This window comes from Thermobia domestica, chromosome 5 (genome assembly GCF_964235325.1).
Source record: "Thermobia domestica chromosome 5, izTheDome1.hap1.1, whole genome shotgun sequence".
NCBI classification, from domain to species: domain Eukaryota; kingdom Metazoa; phylum Arthropoda; class Insecta; order Zygentoma; family Lepismatidae; genus Thermobia; species Thermobia domestica.
Genome location: NC_137458.1, coordinates 69,411,979 through 69,433,382, shown reverse-complemented (window position 1 = coordinate 69,433,382; position 21,404 = coordinate 69,411,979). Strand labels below are relative to the sequence as shown.

At 31.6% G+C, this 21,404-nt stretch overlaps 1 protein-coding gene across 1 annotated transcript in view; it reads right to left on the bottom strand.

The window, feature by feature from the left end:
- Positions 1-693: 693 nt before the first annotated feature.
- LOC145685123 (limbic system-associated membrane protein-like) overlaps positions 694-21,404 on the bottom strand; it is a 59,785-nt gene continuing 39,074 nt past the window's right edge. The window contains exons 5-8 of the mRNA XM_081757472.1: positions 20,266-20,409; positions 15,672-15,856; positions 11,358-11,622; positions 694-7,185 (exon numbers count right to left, since the gene is read on the bottom strand). Of these exons, the coding sequence (XP_081613598.1) occupies positions 6,962-7,185; positions 11,358-11,622; positions 15,672-15,856; positions 20,266-20,409 (818 nt within the window). The 3' untranslated portion in view covers positions 694-6,961. The remainder of the gene's footprint in view (positions 7,186-11,357; positions 11,623-15,671; positions 15,857-20,265; positions 20,410-21,404) is intronic.

Below are 21,404 nucleotides of genomic sequence, written 5' to 3'. Positions count from 1 at the left end.
TTTAGTTCACCTAAAGTTATATGGCTGTTTTTTTTTTTTTTTAATTGAACGACACATTCAACAGTGTGTCTATAATCGAAAAAGAGCACAGAGAAATTAATCGCTCAACATAGTGGATTACAATTTGTTTAATTCTTTAATGATCAATATAATGGTCATTGTCTCAACTTAAATACGATAAAATCACAGTTCTGTCAAAGTATAATTTTTACAATAACGAGTATCTCAATAATGTTTTTATTAAGTGTGACGTCATTATTACAATGCTATTTAGTATTATAGAGTTGAATAATCTTTGGATTATGAAATGCGTTTTATATTCTGAATTTATGTTAGAATAATCTACGAAAACAAAACAAAAGAAGAAGAAGAAGAAAAGCAAGAGAAAAAAGTCAGTAAGACGCAATTAATCTTAGCTGTTAACAATTTCATTTGTTCAGTTATTTCAGGTTCTTATAAGGTATCTTCAGTTGCAAATCTCCAACACTATATCTCCACATATGCTGATCTCTTTCTAGGTGGTATATTAGAAGAGAAGGCGGTAAATATTGTTGCCGTTGTGCCGAGTAAATAAATAGATAATATAGATATTTGACTGACCATACTGGCTTAAAATACTTTGATTAAAAATCATTCGTAGAAGTACCTTAAAGGATAAAACTCTAAAAAGTAGAATTTTAGGTCACGAGCGAAGAAATTAACTCAACAATAGTTTGGGAATAGCTGGAGAAAGAGGTAAACTTCCTTAGCAATAAAACAATCAACATTTTGTTTAAAACATTAATCGGACACACACAGGTTGAACATATCTATCAGATACTGACTTAATTATTTTCGATTATTTTCTTCAAATTTTACCAGACATTTAATTAAAATCTCAATAAAATTAACTCAAAAAATTGATGTAAGCAGTATTGTACACCTCTAAATGATTACATTATTGTTTAATGCACACATTGAGTATAAAGGCTCTATTGTAAAACTTTGTAGCAAATATTCTTTGTTCTGTGTTATCAATAAAACAAAATAATTCTGATTAATGTTAGAATATCTTCCTCCGCTTCAACTGTCTCCTAATATTGCTGCCCCTTGAGGATCAGAGACATTGTGATTTCTGATGAATGAGAGTTTTGTATTGTTTTTAAGGGGTAAGAATTATTCAATGCCTCAGGATTACTTCATATGTTATTCATTGTTATTTACTGCCAGTATCGGTATATCCTCTTTATATTATTTTACGAGTACATATCATTAAATTTCTGTTAAAAATATAGCGAACATATATTTTTAAAAAAACCTGGGCATGAACTATCTAAACATTTATAATTCAGTTTTTATATATTGAAATCAATTAATCTATGGAGGTGAATGTTACAGTAAAAATGATGCAGTAAAATAAAATGACAATAAAACAAAAATGTTATAAAACGTGAGAATAGTAATTGAACTCTGTTTAAAGAAAATATCAAATTTATACGGTCTAGTTCAATTCAGTGCACATCAGTTCAGTCCACTTTCTCATAAAGAAATAAATTTTTAGAAATGAACGAGGTTGAAGTATGGCACCAGCGTGTTTGCTGCTATGTTATTTCGAGAGTTAATCCTTGTCATCTATTCCCACAACTTTCAACTGTTAAATTTTACTCATAACTTTCATATTTCGCATGACACAATCTTTTCTATATTAGTTGTTTCCATTGAAAACATAGCCATCATCTCTAGTATATCATAAGCTAAGTAAGTTCCGTTAAGTCAACTTGACTAAAGCTCATGGTAAAGAGGATTTGATAATAAATTAACAATCATTCAAAAAAAAAAGTTACAAAATATTTCTCTACTTTTTATTTAAAAATTTCAATACTATTATGTTTATCTGTACTTTTAAGATTGTATGTGATTTCCTCAAATTCGCAGAAATGTTAAAAGGTGTTTCAATTTGTTAGAGTTTCTGTGCAATTATAAAATAGGAAAATATTATTACATTCGTACAATGAAACAATATAAATCTCAAAATACCTTAAACTTAGTAAGATTAAAGAACCTACAGAAAATTACCTTCTTGAGATGTTGGTATTTAAATTATACAAAAATTTTTAAGAACTGTTAAACATTTTGTGATAAAAGTAATAGAATACTATCAAATAGAAATTTCAATACATGTTATACTTGTATTTCATAGTTTTAAATATTTGTGATTTTAATGTCGAATTCTTGTTTAAACTGACACTTTACAAACTATAACTTTGTATCGTATCATTATTAACGTTCCTGTAAGATATGGGTGGATCATTAGTAATGTTTAAAGAAACATAATATTATCACCAGAAAATAAATTTAGAACAGAATTGTCGAGTTTCTTTTTTCACTTAAGTAACATGTCCATTCAAAGAAATTGTACGAAAAATGTGAAAATATGTTCTTCTAGGAGTGCCACAAATTAAGAGCGTTGAAATTCTATTATTGATTATCAACAAAATGATATATAATGGAATAATAGAAACTTTTAAGGACTAAAGAATTGTTTTTCACAAATATAATTGTTTCATAGTTGTTACAAAATTTGTATGGATGGTCACGTTACATTTAGCGGAAAAGGGTACTCAATCATTCAACTACCATTAATTAGAAAAATGAATACTTTCTCATGCCACCTAATGCGTTAATAATTTTTTCCAATTGAATATTGATCACTTTAACTTTTGAACTACCTATAACTTATAAATAAGATCTAAACAAAATTAATACTTATTATTAATCTGTGATACAGTTTCGGTTTCGGTTTTATATATATATTAGTAATAGTAAGTGCTGGTTTCGGTTAGATTTTATTTTTATTTAATTTCTTTTCAAACATATTTCTCGAAACAAATTTGTAGATAATTTTGATTTTACAATTGAACAGTAATTCGATGTTCATTTTAACATATATCTAATGTGTATCTTTAAAATACATCTAATATTATAAGTTTGAACTTTCAACATTACAAAATTAATTGTTGTAGGAATTTACTGTTTGGGTTGCAATGCTACTCAAACATACGAATCTCAAACTCTGTACATTGTTCTACTTAGGAACTTTTCACCTTACGATCATAACAAAATATGAAATATTATGTTTATTGGGAATCCCATTGTTTATCCGTTTTCTTGTTCAGTAATTTCTATGACAGAGGTATCCAGAAATTACATATTGGTGCAATAAGAAATTAAAATGAACAAAATATGAAATATTAAAATGAACTATAAAATGAACTTAAAAAGCGTTATACAAGTTTTCTGTGATTTTATTAGTGTATACCATAAATGTTGACATATGAAATCAATGCTTAAGATGTGTCGTATGCCCTATTTTTGGGAACTAATTTGGGTTGTATTAATGGCGTGATCGTTGAAGTTACTTATCCTACATTTTGAGAGTTACTATTTAGTTTCCAATTTTGAAAAATACGAATGCGCAGAAACGAACAAATCACATGACAGCTAATGTTTCTGAACGAATATTAATACAGAAGAAGAACGCTATTCCATCAGATTAATTATTTTTAATATTTGTTAACACAAAACAAGCACAATTTTGTGAAAATTTTCTTTTCGCCATTAGTTTTTGGTACTAATACTGACGTTCTCTGCATGAGAGACTCTGTTAAAAAAAAATCAAGATTTGACAATAGTTTTTCAATTTTCAAGATCAATTCAGATATTATGTTATAATATTAAATATAAAAAATGTCAATAAATAATATTAAAACTACTTGGAAAGTAGTTACAAAATTAATTAACTCATTTAATCTTCTAATGAGTATACACCACTTGCGCAAATATCACGACATGAAATGCGGATCTGTAGAGATGACTTGTATAGCAATAACCGATCACTGTTACACATTTATAAGGTATTCTTTGTTGAAACAAAATAAAAAAGTCGTTATCTGATGTCATATTATAAATAACCAGAAATATCTGTTTTTTATTTGATTTGATGTATATAGGCCAGCTTGCAAGTCAATAATGACTAAGAGATATCAAATGAAAATACCACTTTCTGATTTCTTATGTTTCGTGTTTTGTTTGTAAGTGCAAATGCTAAATATATTTGTCGAGTACCATATTTGTTTTATTTTTAAACCTAATAAATTATGAAAGACTAAATTAATAGCTAACCTTATATTCACTTTAAAAAATACTTTTCTATTTATTTAAAACTTATATTATATGAAAATGCAAGTTATATTAAATTTTGAGCTCAAAATAATAGAGAAAATTGACTGGACATTGATGTCAAAAGGGATTATGGACAACTGTGCTACCAACTTGACGAGAAAAATTTATTTGTCATGTAACACACTGTAAAATAATGTACATACAAATTGAAAGTTCAAATAAACGTCAATTGAAAAGACGTTCCATATATTAGCCTGTTAATATTCTTATAATTTCTTGTATATGCCCGTCTGATAGTCAATCTTACAAGAACTAGGCATATATATTACGATCAAACACTACGTAATATTGAAACCTAATATCTCCCTGAAGTCGCCTTAAAAATAATCTGAACGCCCCTCTTCAGTTTTCATGATCTTAGGTTTAATAAAATTCTCTTTCTTATGAGAAGACAACAAAGATAAGTAATTTAAATTCATTGCAATGAAACTCAAGTTGATGATTGTGTGCCATTTCTTCTTTGAGGTTATATGCATTCTGTAAAAACGTCGGCCGTATTAATATTAGCGACTTATTATTATCTAATATAGTATAAATAAGTCGGTAGGCAATATACTTTGACAAATTGTTGGATATTAAACAAGTGTTTTGTTAAGCCTCTCAGCTGATATTATGTTATTCTATATGCAGTAGGTCTAAAGTAAGTTTTAATTTTTTTTTCATATATGGCAGTTGATAGATAACAGTTGTTATTTGTATTTAACATTAAAAATGATAACATAATTTCGCTATTTTCACATTATACCATAATTTTGTCATATGTTACTATTGTTTAAATGAGAAATACTTACTGACTAGATTCTGAAACATGTAACTTTGGAGTTCTGTTTTGTTCACATATCATGAAGTATCATCTTTTATTCATGATTTAAATTATATAAAATACGGAAGAAACACCAATACATATTTCAAATATTACATGTTTATCATTGAAGTCTTTATAAAAAAATAAGTGGTAGCAGTAGTACAGTTTCAAATGTCTATTAACTGAAAAATAAACAGACAAATTACAGAAACTGTATTTAATAGAGGATAAATATGACTCTTCATTTGATTTAAATATATTTAATTGAAAACCTCAATTGTGTTTTCTAACAGCGTACTTTTTTTTTTTTTTTTAATGGAGATGAGTTCAATGAAACATTATCTAGGTATATCCATACTTTCTCGAACGGTTTTGTTTAAAATTAACTTATTTTGAAAAGATGGAGGTGAAATATTTCATTTTTGTTTGTTTAAGGCATTCTTTTATTTTAATTTTTAAAATATATTCCACTAACGTAGATCCAATTAGTTCTATTTTGGAAATGTTTTCATTACAAACGACCCCTTCTAACAAGAAAATTGATTACATCAAAATTATAACAAAGTCATTCTGGGATATTAAAAGTTTAGTTTTGGTCCTAGTTTCTTTTTTTTTGTTATTAAAAGTAATACGTGTAAGTCTAGTGAAGTTTAAACATATGAAATGAAAACGTAAAAAGTGTAAAGCTAAAGTTTACGTTGTCTGGTGTATATTTTTGACCATTTCTTCGATGTCATGTCCAAATAAAATTAATGGCAGTAGTATTGAGCCTCATACGTCCTAACACAAGTGTACACGCAATAACTCAAGACATATATACAGTCAATCACACATTTCATGCTTACTCTGCATTTATCATTAAAGAATGCCCAGAAGCTTTTAAGCTTTATTTATATATGAATTGAATTTGACACAGAAATATTTTGAAATGCTGGTGTATAATAATAATAATTATAATTATAATAGTAGTTATAGAAATTACTATTGTATATTTATAGTAACTTCCATGTATGTACAGGAAGGACTACGTAAAAATGAACAGTATGGAATCAATATATATTTTTTTTCACAACACGGACAGTATTTAAAACTAATTTACAGATACTACATTAAGCAAATATAAACAAAAACTTTGCTCTGCGTTATTTACAATTGTACATACACAATTTTACATTTTCACTATTCGGAATGTTGATGTTCGTTTATTTTTTTGGTCTCTTCTCAAAACTAGCACACTAACTTTCTTTTGAAACGTATATTTTTTTCTTTCTTTTTATTCGGTATTAAATCTTTATTTATTTATTCATTCATTTGAACCTTTTATTATACACTATGAATGTAAGTCATCCGTAATAGTAGAACATTAATTATATCAATAAACAACCTTTATAATTAATTTATCTTTAGGATTTTTTAAAATTGTTGTTTTGACTTAAAAATATATATACATATATATCGCAAGACAGTGACAACATATCTAACCATTTTGTTTTATTTACTTTTTCTTGTTATTTATAGGTATATATATATTTATATACTACAATCAATTAAGTTCAATAGTTATCTTTGGTTTTTTCATCATCATAACAGCAATTACGTTGTCAATATATTTGGATTTTTTTTTTTTTTTTTTGAAACCCTAACACGAGTCGCGCATTTCGACATGTTTTCACCAGAGAACAGGAAAAAATGAAGTTGATCTAACTTCATTACATACATTAGCAGCAGTATAGCCTAGATCACTCCCCACTTTCGTGTAACACAATGTGTTTTCTACTTACTCTGGAGAAAACAAATGAAGTCCGTCCCTCTTCTCCAAAACTTCGTGTTTTTTATTTCAAGAAGAATAAAGAAAGAAAGCGCTTTTTTTTTTCATTGCTTCAACCGCCATCTTTCTTCGTTCTAGAAAATAGTGTTTAAAACAAAACTTCGAGTTCACAAATTCAATACTATAACTGAAGCTATGACTACACTGACTAACCAATGGAAATTAATCATAAATGTTCCGTTATTTTCGTCTGTTACTGGATCAGCAGTAATTTTCTGTGTTCGAATTTCAGCTTCTGCTGCGTAATTTCCATACCCAGCAATGTTACCAGCTGCAACACGGATGACATAAGGGGTATTGCTTCTTAGACCTGATATCATGTACAGAGCGCCTGCAAATATTAAAAGAAATCTTTAAAATATATTCAGGAGTGATTAGCTCAATATCTTTGATAGCTTTTTGTCAAACACAATTGAAATTCTTAAAAACTGACTAATGATATATGGAGAAATAATTTATCGTCTTTCTCTCCCCCCTTCCCTCTCTCTCTTTCACACACACACACACACACACATACATACACACTTAAAATTAGTTTCTTGTATTAAATTACCAGGGCAGTCAAAAAGTTTCCGGAATCTTTTTGTAGTTTTGGCATTTGTGACGTAATCACAATGACTTTTGTACAGCAAAGTTCTTAAGTTGCCTAATTATGAATTTGACAACTGTGTACAGGTCATAACAGGCAGTATACAAGCAGTGTAGCTGGACGGAGCAGTTTGTGGTGTGATCATTTGGCGCAATGTCGCAGTTCAAGCAACGCTCAAACATTAACTTCATGTGCGAATTGGGGAAATCTGATTCAAAGTCTTCGATAGCCTTAAACCAGCTTGCGGTAAAAATGCTTTAATGAAAAACTGACCTCAAAAGGTACCCGCTTCGCCACTGTAGAAGACGATCAAAACCAACGTGACGGGTAAACTTCGCAAGATACCAAAAGAGGACTTTCGTTTGTGTTTCCAGCAATGGCAGAAACAGTTGAACAAGTGTGTGTGTTTCGAAGATGCCTACTTTGAAGGCGATTAGGTAAATGTGATTTGATGTTGATTTTGATTTTTGAGTTTAACGTCCCTTTCAGCAGCGAGGCTATATGAGACGGGACCTACGGATTGGCGTGGAATCCGAACCATATGAGCTCCCGCCGGGAATCGAACCTGTGTCTCCCACGCAAAAGGCGCGTACGCTAACCGCTTAGACACGAAGGAGCTAGTGATTAGGTAAATGTGTACTTATATTGTGCCAATAAAGAGCTGCAACAAAATTTCGGGAACTTTTTGACTGTCCTGGTATACATTATTCAGTAAAACAGAAGTTCATGTGAGAAATGTGACGTGTTAATTACAAACTATATTTTAGTATGTGATAAAATATTAGGATCAATTTATATCTATCATTATACAATATTTTTACCAGTAATTTTTCTTTATATATATAAGGACGACAGAAGTGTATAAGCAGGATTAATGGAAAGTAAATGTATATTGAAAGCTAGATATAACTGCCTTAAAGAAAGAAACAAACCTGATAATGAGGACTTCAAGATGGTATGCAGAATCAAGATTTTATTACGCACCAGGATTGTTCATAAGCTCCTTCAAACGCTTAAGAATATCTGCTACTGACTTTGGGGCTAAATTGGCGAGCATATACCGAATGTGAGCTAGCTGATCGAATAGTGTGGTGTGAGTAATTCTACCTCACACAAAACTTGCTTCGTCTCTCAAAATATTTTCAAGCAACTCTTACTAGTATATGTAGCAATGCAGCATTGTCTCCCTGTACTTTATTGTTTTTCATAAACTTCTACCGATAGTTCTTAACAGAATGTGACTTTTATCGGCAAAACAGTTCAAGTACAATTAGTGTACTTTTTGTGGTGGACTGGTATATTAACTTTCTTTGGACGTCGTGTAAATTTTTGGGACCAATCTGCCATTTTTCTTTGATCTAGATGAGATGCATGACCTGGGATTCCTGATAATCTTTGGTACCCTGTAGTACGACGTCATACATGCCTCTGCACAACAATTCGTACCCTGAGACCAACTGAGCTTGCTGACGCAATCTTGAACGTTCTTTTACTACTGGAAAAGTGAACGTAACAGTATGGATAAAGCTTACCACTTTTAAGAATTAAAATATATTTTGTTTCGTAAGAATCCATTAAGGTGGATCATCACCCGGAAGTCAGTACATATTTTAGCTCGTTCTCTTAACTATTGCGCAATGAAACGTTGCATATTATAAATATTGTACTATAAGATGGAGTTATGTTTCAGCTACAACACAAGACACTGATTCATTTGGTTGTGTCGTCTGATATCGAGAAAGGTAACAAATAAAAGAAAATATTTGATTCGTTTTACAATGAGCACACAAGATGGCACTTACTGTTAGATCTTACTAGAACTGCTCAATTTTATGAAATGTTTATTTGTATGTGTAAAGTATTTTAAAGTAACGTTCTTATTAGAAGTAGATAATTTGTTTGACCGTTATTCGTGTTATGTTTTACATTTTATTTAAATATTAATTTACATTTAAGGAAATAGATTTTGAGAAGATATTTGCGCAGAACGCCATAATGCGTTGTTGCCAAATTTTTACGTTTACTGTGGTAGTCACAATAAGAAAATTCCTGGATTCTAGCGTTGCAGTTCGAGAAGCGGAACTTACCTGTGAATTGCGGTAAAGGTCGAAAACTAATTTCACCAGTAAATATCCAAGCAGAATTCCAGAATTACTTTCTTTATTATTTGGCATCAGTAAACACTCGACACTATCTGGCAACGCCGCACTATTCAAGCAGCGTTTAGCATAGCTGCTTGAACACCTAGTGATCCACCTTAATATTTATAAAAGGTATAAATCACCTTCAATACATAATTACTTCCTGTCCACTCTGTGTTAGTATAGATGAATATATTATCCATAGCATATATGAATAAAATCATTCAATTTTATTTATTCAGTCAGAAGGTACTACAAAACTTCTTTTTTCAGATTTTAGTGAATCATTGTAACTGTACTATATCCCAACTATAATATTAGACGTAACACAATAACTAAACATACAATAGTTTGCAACATTTAACGAAGTCAAAAGTTTTCGAGAACTGACCCTGCTTACTTCCTCAGTCATCAATGAAAGAAGACCGTAGGCATTTAAGAACTCGCATTCTTATTGCTCTCTTTACACTGCACTGAAACACGATTTATTCTCTTCTAAAGAGCTGGGCAACTGAAATGTTGCGGCATATTACAGGTTAGCTATTGTGTAACATTTTACTATAGTATTACCTTTACTTGTGTTTCCTTTAGTTTAATAGTATCTTGCTTTATCTGAGTGCTTTTTCCCTAAGGACAGATCCAGATCTACTTATCTAGTTTAGCTATTAGCGTCATTATCCAGATATTCATATGCTGACATCAATTAATACTCCTCCGATAACAAGAAGCTTTGACTTCTTAAGCTCCTTGTCTTCACTTAATCGATTTCTGATTGATTCAGCTGACTCAATTAAAACTAATGGAAATCGACTTCAAAAATATAGAACATTTTTCCATTCTGTTGAAAATCGATTTGTAGCGTTCGATCAGTAAGCGAGTCAATCTAAGTTATATTTACACAGTTTACTGAGCCAAAAATAGTTGATTCAATCTGATCCACTAGAATTACTGTATTACCTAGTCGCTGGAAAATTCTGTGCAAGACAGCAAAGTAAACCGAGAATTCCTATTATAAGTGGTTTGGAAGTAATAGACCGTTGTGGAAGTAACGATGTATTACTTTAAATATTTATGTAATACAAAGAAAACTTTTTTACCAGAACATTGCGGCTAGAGAAGCCGCATTAGAAAGTATTATAAGGCAAATTAATTTTAAAATTAACAATTTAATTTAATTGCCGAACTACGTAGCGAAAGTAAATAAAAATTTAGGGTAACATACGTATAATCCTGAATTCACTAGTATAAATAATTCTAATATAACAAGATATATTGCTACCATAGATTTCCTTGTGAACATCCTTGAAATTACCAGTCAATTTTAACTCAACTAAAGGAGAATAAATCGACAAGCAACATTCAATTTTGGCTAATATAATTGAACCAGCAACCGTAGAAAGTCGATTAGCCACGTGACAAAGTCAAATGAATGAAAATAAGACGAAGCATGATAAGAGATCAGATCCTTGACAAAGAGTCTAATTTTTCATTACATAACTAACCACTAGAGAAAGTTACACTACTGACAAATGAAATTTTGAGTTTTGTTTATGAAAATTTAATATGTCTTATGAAAGTCACTTTTTCTTTTCATAATCATTGAAATATTATTCCAAAGATGACTGGGAAAGACAATTAATCGAAACTGGCTTTGAGTTACCTTTTTCTCGATAGATGTACAATCTTCATAATGATGTAGTGCATAACCTCATTTTTTTTTTTAAGTAACACTTTCCTGCAACTACAATTCTTCAAACCCTTAAATAGTCTTACCTTTCGGAAACACTGAACTTCTGGCGTCTGACCAATCTTCTTGTTTCATTTTGTACTCCACTTTATAGTTAATAATATCATAATCTTGACTCTGAGGCCCATGTATGTCTAGCTCAATTTGTTCTGGATGGGAAGACTTTATTTTGAAATTAGGAGTTCCAGGCTTTGAAACATTCACCAAGATAATGGCTCTCTCCCGAGTTCCCAAAGAATTGCTTGCTTTACAGGTATACTCGCCAAATACTGATTTATTGTGCACCGTGAGCTGCCAAGAAATGAACAAAATATTTAATAGTCTTCAGAAAATTGTAATTTCTCATAAAACAAGTACTAATATTTGTATTAAAACTGTAAACAAATATTTTATCCCATAACTAGATACTAATCATTAAATTAAAATCTATGGCGTTGTTCTACCTACGATAAGATGGAATATGGTGCTCTTGATCAAGTTTAGTGGAGGGATATCACGTCCCATCCTCAATCCATAGTTGTTTTTTCTATTATCTCAAGTAGCTTCCCAACGCAATTACATCAGATGCTGGACCAACACAGAAAATTTTGTTACCACAAGGAATGAACCAAGTAGAGAAAACTCAGTCACTGAAAATTTGGTTGGGTGGGATTCTCGTACATGCTACATGAGGCAAGACCTCTTGTTTAAAAGTGTGATCTAAACCAATTCTTGGGTTTGTATCTGAGGTGAGTGCTAAGTCCAGAAATCGAATCCAAGACTATGTATATTAGTCACTAAACGATGAAGAGAAACTACTTATAGTTGAATCGTTATTTTTAAGAAGGGGAATGAAGACCAAAAAATGGCAAATATATATATATATATATATATATATATATATATATATTTTCGACCTCCTTGCGGGAGCGTATATCAACTTAATCAATAATTAATATGCGAAGGAGATTGAATAAATTAGAATATGAGCGTTTAACTTTAAATTATGCATTTGTTGTCTTATAGTTTAAGTCGAGTTTGGAGTCGGATGTTGTTATGTAGATTTAAGTAAAATAGCTAAATCACATTTAATAAATCTGTTGGTGAATCAGTCAATTCGAGAGTAACAGAGATGCATTATTACATACCTCGGTGTAAACTGGATTCGAACTCCTGGACACGGAGTTCGTCGTCTAAGTTCCACACAGTGGATGGATGTCCACTGGAAATACTGTTGTCTACAGTTGGTTCCCAATAGCTGCTCTACTGAGACTGATCCTTGGAGACTGATCCCATAACGTCTCTCCTGCGACTGATCACCTACGACTGATCCTCATTCAGTCCACCATTACCTTTTTATGTTAATTTTCATGATGACGAATTTTGTTGTTCTCTTACCAAATTCTGCCTCTCATACATCTCTGTGCTGAAACTGTGCTGAAATCGCAGTTTCTGCTTTTTCTCTCATTGACCAAATTCTCCAGACAGTTTACGTCTGCGATTTTCACAATTTTACCTAATTTTGATAATGTGTAATTGTTAACACAAATTTATACAGAGTTTTACATTTTTCTTGTTGCTTCAGTATTTGTTTATATTCTTGTGACACTTGCAGACTCGTGTCTATTACTTCATGAAAAACAACAATCATAAGCAGTATGTACTCTGATGTTATAATCTGTCTGTCTGCAACCTAATTAATTTTTCACCACAAGTTAAATTATAAACAATACTTTACTTTTTCCTTTTTGTAGCCAATTAATAAAATTGAATGAATTTTGATATTAAAATATTCCTGAATTTTGGTGTACCGTGACAATATATATTGTACTCTATACTATCTTCTAGTTATTTCTAAGCTTTGCTCTACACGTAAGTGGTATGGTATTGATTATCAAATTCCAATACAAACTTGGTGGTTATTGAATGAATACTCTACGACTATACATTTTTTCTTCAATTTCTCAACATTTCGGTATTTAGACTTATTTCATTCTTAAAAGTAACGATTCAATTTTGGTACACAAGAACTGGGTAATATCTCTTTCCAGAAAATCTGCAAATAGTATTGCTACGGTAATACTTATACTTGATAAAATTCTTATGCATCATGAGCATTTCTATGATGAATTTCACTTAAGGTATCAAGACTGATGAGAGATCGTAATGTCTATTGTATCTCGTTGGAAAGTTTGTCTAGTATCACAAATTGAAAGAAAGTCTTAGCAAGTAGAGATATAATTGAATGTATGGACTTTAGGAGTATTAATCACATCCATATTTTCAGTTCTGTCTCTTTGCATTAGGAGATTTAACAAAGGAAAAAAAAGTAATACGCTGTAGAGAACTATGTCAAATAAAATTTTCAATGAGAGATAAGTCAACATTCTTTTCATTTTAAAATTTTAATGTTGTAACACGCATCTCCCAAGGTGGTTAAATAATGTCATGGTAGTTTTTTTTTTTTTTTTTTTTTTACGAAGATTTGCTGAAATACGTTAGAAGTAGCACATTTTAAAATCAAATTGTCAATAAGTTCAGAAGTAATGACTTTTGAAAGGACTGTACATATGAAAATAAGGGTAGATATTAGCAATACAGAATGTTGGAACCTACTTCGTTGGTCATAGACGTAGCCAGGAATTTATAGTGATCTCGGGAAGTTACCATGACTTATTTGTCAGCTGAAAATGATCTGTTCTAAATGTTCATCACTCTAATTTATAGTACTTGCTATGTTCTTGGTCGCTGTATTCTCCAGATTTTTATATACTTGTAGTAATAGTGAAATTAAAAAACAATGCCATCGAAAGGTTTCACCATACCTGAGAAGGGTATTAGAAACGTGATCAAGTGCAAATATGATGTTACGCGAGAGCACGCTGTTGTTTCCAAATGACAAGAAGAAAATATCCCAAACTCGAACGTCTTCCGAGTAGTGCATCTACTGATCGGCAAGAAAAATCTGCCTACACGAATAGTGATTGTCAGGACTGTGAGACAACCCAAAACAACTATGCAATAATTTAGTCAGGTTTTACTAAAGATGAAACCGCTTTTTAGTTTTCTTACTGAATAGTATGCTTACATCGCCCTACGTTTTGCAAACGACTCTATGGGCAGTATTTATCGGGAAGGAAGGGGGGATAGTAAAATATTGTAACTCTGGATGAGATTTGCAAATTCCTTGTCAAGTTTCGAACAGATCGTGACATCTAGTACAATTCTAAGGAAGCTACGTACCGGGGAAACTACACTAGAATATACCATTGAAGTTTTCTCTGCGGATTCATGGTGGTAGCATTTTATGCCATATAGGCAAGCTTCCGCTACACTGAATTGAACCGAGAGTCAAGTGAAATACAGCTTATCATCACACTCGTTATAACGATTGGTTGTACAGATATCAGTTCTTGGTACGTTGATGAAGTACCAAAGCTGTGTAATTGTATAATTGATGGCTACCAGATTCAAATCGTGGACCTCTCGATTTAAAACGGATAGTATTGGAATTCTTATCATTACTATACCTGTTAAAGATACATATCACCTATGATTAAGAATCCATTACAACGTTCAATCAGAGTATTTTCATCTTTATAAATTGTATTCTATTTGTGTCTGTTTCTGATGGCCAGCAAGAATTGTTTCAGTGTTTAATCAATATTTTTTAATATCACTTATCGATAAGAAATAATCTCTCTCTATATATAAAAAGAAAGTCCTAAGTAAGTGAGCGACTGAATGACTGATCAATGCCCAGGCGAAACCGCTTAATTTAGAAACTTTAAATGTAGGCAGTACATATGATTTGTAACGTAAGGTACCAGTAAGGAAAAAATTTTTGGAAATTCGATGAGAGGGAAAATGGAGTGTATACTACTTCTATATATATTTACTTAAAAAATTCCTAACAACTCTTATTTTACACTTTTTAACTGTTGAAGACTACCAGACATGTCAGAGACACGAACACTGAAAAATCGAGAATAGTTAAAATTTCAAAGGCTCTTCCACCGGAAAACGAACCCGGGACCACTTATACCAGAGGCACACGCACTAGTCACAAGACCAGTAGGTAGGGCATCAGTATGCCCTTATTTTTCAATTGTAGTTAATATTTTTATATCACAAGTCGAGACTCGACTCGCCTTTTTTACGTTCTCTTTACTTATTTATTTAGTTATATTAATAACAACTACCTTAAATCAAACACCCGCGTTATGCATTTTTCCCCTTCATTACATTTTTTCACTTCTAATGTCATTCATAACAAATAAACAAAAAGAATTCTTTATTATTTAATTCTATCTAATCACATTTTATTTTTGTATATATAAAACTCTATTTTCTGTACGTACCTGTAGTATACTGCGGTGTTCCTCTTCAATTATTTTGACAAACTCGCTTTCAGTTAGCGTTTCGTTCTGTCTTAACCATTCAAATTTAGCTTTGGGTTCTGCTTCTACCTCACATGTTAGGTTAACTACTCCAGTTACGTAACTGTACGTTTCGTTAAGATGGGTGTTCTTCATAATCGGAACATCTTCATTAGAAAGAGAAAAGGAAGAGAAGTGAATAAAAATAGCTTAAAATCTACTCTCAAAGCTGAAAAAGAATGTGGACATAAAATACTGGATGTGTGCACTAGTTTTAAGGGATTTTCAAGAGATGGCATAACTATAGTTGTATATCGCACCAGGACATAATGTTGCTAACTTCACGCCAAAGAATCAATACGTGGCGTTAATTGTCAGTAAATGTTAGTTTGCGGAAGTGTAAAATACATTATCATCATTATTATTTTAGCTTTGAATACACCAACTTTTGTTCCTGAAAAACAAACGTAATTTGCGGGAAGCTTTGACTTTTTTGCTTCCACTTAAAGAAGAGTGCTGTCAAATGTCAATGAAAACTGTCGGAAGCTTCTGGTGATTATGCTCTTATAAATCGTGACATGTAAATACTGGTTTCGATTCTATAAAAAAGTGATTTTGTCACGGAACTTAAGGAGCATCCAGGCCAGCCGAAAGAGTTTCAAGGTGAGGAGCTGGAAGCTTTACTCGATGAAGATTTCAAATGAAATATATTCGAGTTTTACGTCCCACGTTTATGCCGATTAAGCTAAAGGAGACAGTGATGATGAGAAATGAATGAAATGGTGGAATGAAGAAAGTGAGAGGAAACGGGAGAACCCCGAGAAAACCCACACATACAGTGTTTGTTCACCACAAAGTTCACTTGGCGCGAGCTGGGATTGAACCAGGGACCCCATGCACCAGAGGTGAACGCTCTACCACTGAGCCATTGCGGCCCAGTCGATAAAGATTTGAGTCAGACGCAAGAAGAACTTACATCCCCATAAGATGTTGATTGATAAATGATTTTCAGACGTTTAAAGATCATTGGAATGATTCATAAGCAAGAAAATTTTGTATCTTACGTATTGTAGTCGAGGGACGTCGAAAAGCGTAAAACGACCTGTGAAGTCTTGCTTCAAAGACGTAGAAGAAAACGTTTTTCGCAGCATATGGTGATGACGATAAAAAGTGGGCACTCTACGATAATCCGAAGAGCAAAAATCATCGTACAGGGCAAGCGAACCACCACAATCGACGGCGAAGCCGAATATTCATAATGCCATGCTCTGTGTTTGGTGAGATTAGCTGGATATAGTGTAATATAAGGTGTTCCAATCCAATGAAACCATCACTGGGAAAACCTACCAACAACAATTGATGCAGTTGAGCTGAGTATTGAAGCAAAAACGACCATGATCTTCAGGCACAAGTTGCAAAACTGATCAAGAAAACATTAGAAGCGCTTAACTAGGATGCCTACCATACCCATCGTATTTGCCAGATATCGCTCATTTCGATTACCACCTATTTGGATCGATGACTTACGACTTGTCTGATCAGCGCTTCCATTCTTATGAGGATTCCAGAAAATGGGTCGATGCGTGGATTACTTCTAAATAAGTGTAGTTCTTTCGACGTGAAATCAACCTATTACAATAATAATAATAATAATAATAATAATAATAATAATAATAATAATAATAATAATAATAATAATAATAATAATAATAATAATAATAATAATAATAAACTCGTGGATAGCGTTGGATGATATTTTGAATGATCAATTTGTAACACTTTTTCACAGTGAAGATATATTGTTACCAACAAACCCCTTAAAATTAATGCACACTTCCAATAGCTTCATAATCAGTAAAGAAGCATTAAACTTGTTATGGCTGTACTGATTTGGAAAGAGGGCACTGAATTACAGACACATTATTGAATAGTTTTAATGTAATTTTTCCATTATATTTTAAAATGAAAAAAACAGATATTGTTAAATAGGAAAAATCTGTTATTGATGAATAAGTTCAATAAACTACTTATATTAATTCATCTACTTTACAAGTAACCGTGATACGTAACATGTTTCTCAGTACATGAAAGAAAGAAAGCAATAATACATCGTTCAAATAGTTCTCTGTTCCTACTCAGAGAGAAATTATTACAATTCCATTTTGGTCCGAGGAGTGTAAAAAGGGTCCAATTAAAAATTTTTACGAGTGTAACAGTTTTACATTGTAAGCCCTATTGTGTGTTTTTTTTTTTCTAAATTTTTTCCTGCCTGGTAAGCATTTTCATAAACTTGTATTGAGTATTTTGAACATGTCACACAAAAGGTAGCAACATTCACCTAACATTTCTTAGCTGCTGGTAATAGCAAACAATGTAGCCTAATTCTGTTTATTCAAGTTTATGTTAAATTTAAGGCTGTTTAAAGATCTCTACAATATAACTTTTGTTCTGTTATCTAATAAAAATAATATTACAAAAATTAAATTGAATCGCAAAACCTTTTATATACTTCACTGTTAGTTTTGTAGAATTGAATTGTTAAAATTGAAATATCATTAAACAATACTTATCACTGTTTGAAAAGATGAGGGAAAACAGTAAGGTAAGACTATTATGTTGTTATCTTCATTTACATGTTTTAAAAACGATGAGTATTTCAACGAGTTTTCTCTCCCTTATCCATTGAGTCTAAATTCGTTTTTGGTAGCATTAGTTACACAGGATAAGGAATAATATTACATATTCATATTCAACTTCAGTTTTACGCTTCTAAATTATGCAATGTTCTTATAGAACAAATCTGTTCGTCAATAAGTCGACTGATACCAAAGTAAAACGACAAACAATAGCGTAATTTTCACCCACCTACTCTCTCTCTCTCTCTCTCACATTATATATATGAATACAGCTCAAGAATAGTGACCGCCGTCTTCAATCTGATTTCTCCAATTGAAATTGAATGTGATAAATTCAATGTAGATTTGGAAGCCTGCAGTCGTTTTACAATGCAGGACGAAACTCAATTGTTTAATACAATAAAACAAAGGTGAAAATTACTATCATAGTTCAACAAATATAATTATTAAAATAATTAGGGAAGAAATGTCTAACAAAATCCTGCTATGTGAAAATGTTATTTTGAAGTTAATTATTTTTCCATCAACAAAACTGTAGTGTTTTTCTTTTAAATCTCTAATCATGTAATAAAACTATACCTTCTTGGTTATTCCCTAAATCATGGTATGTTTGAGAGAAATATTTTGGCATTATTGCTTAAATGACTCTGACAAGCCGCACACATGTCAGCATTGTTTACATCGTACTCCTATGTTCTGTCTTTCTTAGTTGAAGAAACTTTTTAGTTGGTTGGAGAATGCACAAACAAATCTTTATCGATTTTTAATAGTTTCAGAATCAAGAAATACTTTGGTTTTTCATTTTTTAAGAATCTCTTCCTTATCCAGAATTGGATTCTCTTGTGCTTCTCAGCACTCTGTCCTCCTAAGTAAGAACAAAGAAGGCCACATACTCATGATACGCTCATTATATTCAGTAGACAATCATACTGTCACCTATTTTTACAATTAGTCATTCATCGGATTGTATTCAATTTCGCGACAACCAATCTCAATCTTAACAGAATCCAGCATGATGACTATCATTATTGACGCCTATTTCAAAGCATTTACCTTACATTTGTTCACAAAGTTCTTACAAATGAACCCAGATGAACTATGAGCTTTATTCTTTTCTTAATTAACAGCTAACTGTATGCCTCTACCATAAAACACCATTCTATGAGCCACACACATTTACTAGAAACATTAAACATCTAGTTTACAAGAATATTACTTTAAAGTAAAATTAATCATAAGCAAATTACAAAGTAATTAAAACAGAATTTTTGTTTTTTTTATGATAATATCAATTATTATTTGAACAAGCAGACTACTCCTGAAGTAAACCCAGTTTTGGGAGAAAACATCAATGTTTCAACCAAGCACACTACTGCTGAAGTGAAGCTAGTTTTAAGGGAAAACATCAATCTTTTAACCAAGCAGACTGCTACTGAAGTAAACCTAGTTTTAAGAGAAAACATTAATCTTTCAAGCAAGCAAACTACTGCTGAAGTAAGTCTAGCTTTAAGAGAAAACACCAATCTTTTAACAAGCAGACTATTGCTGAAGCAAATCTAGTTTCAACTGAAAACATTAGTCTTTTAACCAAGCAAACTACTGCTGACAAGCAGACTATTGCTGAAGTAAACCTAGTTTTAAGAGAAAACATTAATCTTTCAAGCAAGCAAACTACTGCTGAAGTAAACCTAACTTTAAGAGAAAACACCAATCTTTTAACAAGCAGACTATTGCTGAAGCAAATCTAGTTTTAACAGAAAACATTAATCTTTTAACCAAGCAAACTACTGCTGAAGTAAACCTAACTTTAAGAGAAAACACCAATCTTTCAACCAAACAGACTACTACTGAAGTAAACCTAGCTCTAAGAGAAAATGTCAATTTTCAACCAAGTAGACTACTGCTGAAGTCAACCTAGTTTTAAGAGAAAACATACTTACATTTAACTTTTAGATAGACTGGTTGAACTTCTATGTTATTTACTAATGGTGAAATCTGGTATGCTTTACATTGATAGTCTCCTTTGTCTTCTAAAGTAACATTTTTTATGTAAAGGCCGTCAGCGAGCACTTCCATTCTATCGCCTGAAACCAAAGGCAAAAGAAAATGTTTATATTAATTTTTTTTACAATACAGTAATACAATTCGTAATAAGATTTAATATCATTACCCATTTTGGTTGCTTAATAAAATGTTACAAGCCGTACTGAACTGGTTCAGTATGGAGTATTGTATTCGAAGCAACGACGTGGAGATTATGCGTACGAAGAAAAACCTTAGAAATATAATATGGAAAAGAATATTGAAAATTAAGTAGATACAACGGAAAACCAATGATGAAATGTTGGAAATAGTTATGAAGAAAAAAATGGAGCTAATTACAAAGAGGAAGACAATTTGATTAGAACCTGTTTAAAAAAGAACCTGTAATCTGAGGAAGGATGATGGAAGGAAAATCATGGAATGGAAAGTAACAGACTATGTTTATGGATTTGGTTGATTTGGAGTTCAACGTGTCTTTCCAGCACCAAGGCTATATGAGACTTGTTTAAGGTGGAATCCAAATCCACCGTAATGCGTTCAAATTCCAAAGATCTTACCGGAAATCAAACTCGAGACCACGTGTATTAAATGTGCAAGATAGCCAGATTTTTTATTTTTAATTAGCCCCAACAGGGACAGTAGTATCCATGATCTTCTAATTAAGATGACTACTTTTCTATCTAATCCAGCACAATAGACACACGATCACAGAAAATTTGAGGACAATATTGATATTGAGGGCTGGGGTATGGAACGGATAAACTGAGTAGTGATTTCCAACGGGGCAGAGAGATCTGAAGGTGCAATTAAAACTGAGATATTGACACCCGAACATCCCTCACACAAATATCTGACGACAGTAATAAACAAGACATTTATTACATTAATAAACTTTAAAAAAATAATAACTAAATTAACTATAAGTTCTATATCGCCAAGGTACCTACACTTAACTTTTCAGGAAGTGTGTGAATGTACAGTAGGATTGAAAGTATCTTACATTGTATGTGTAAACTATAAGATACCTGTAAATTCA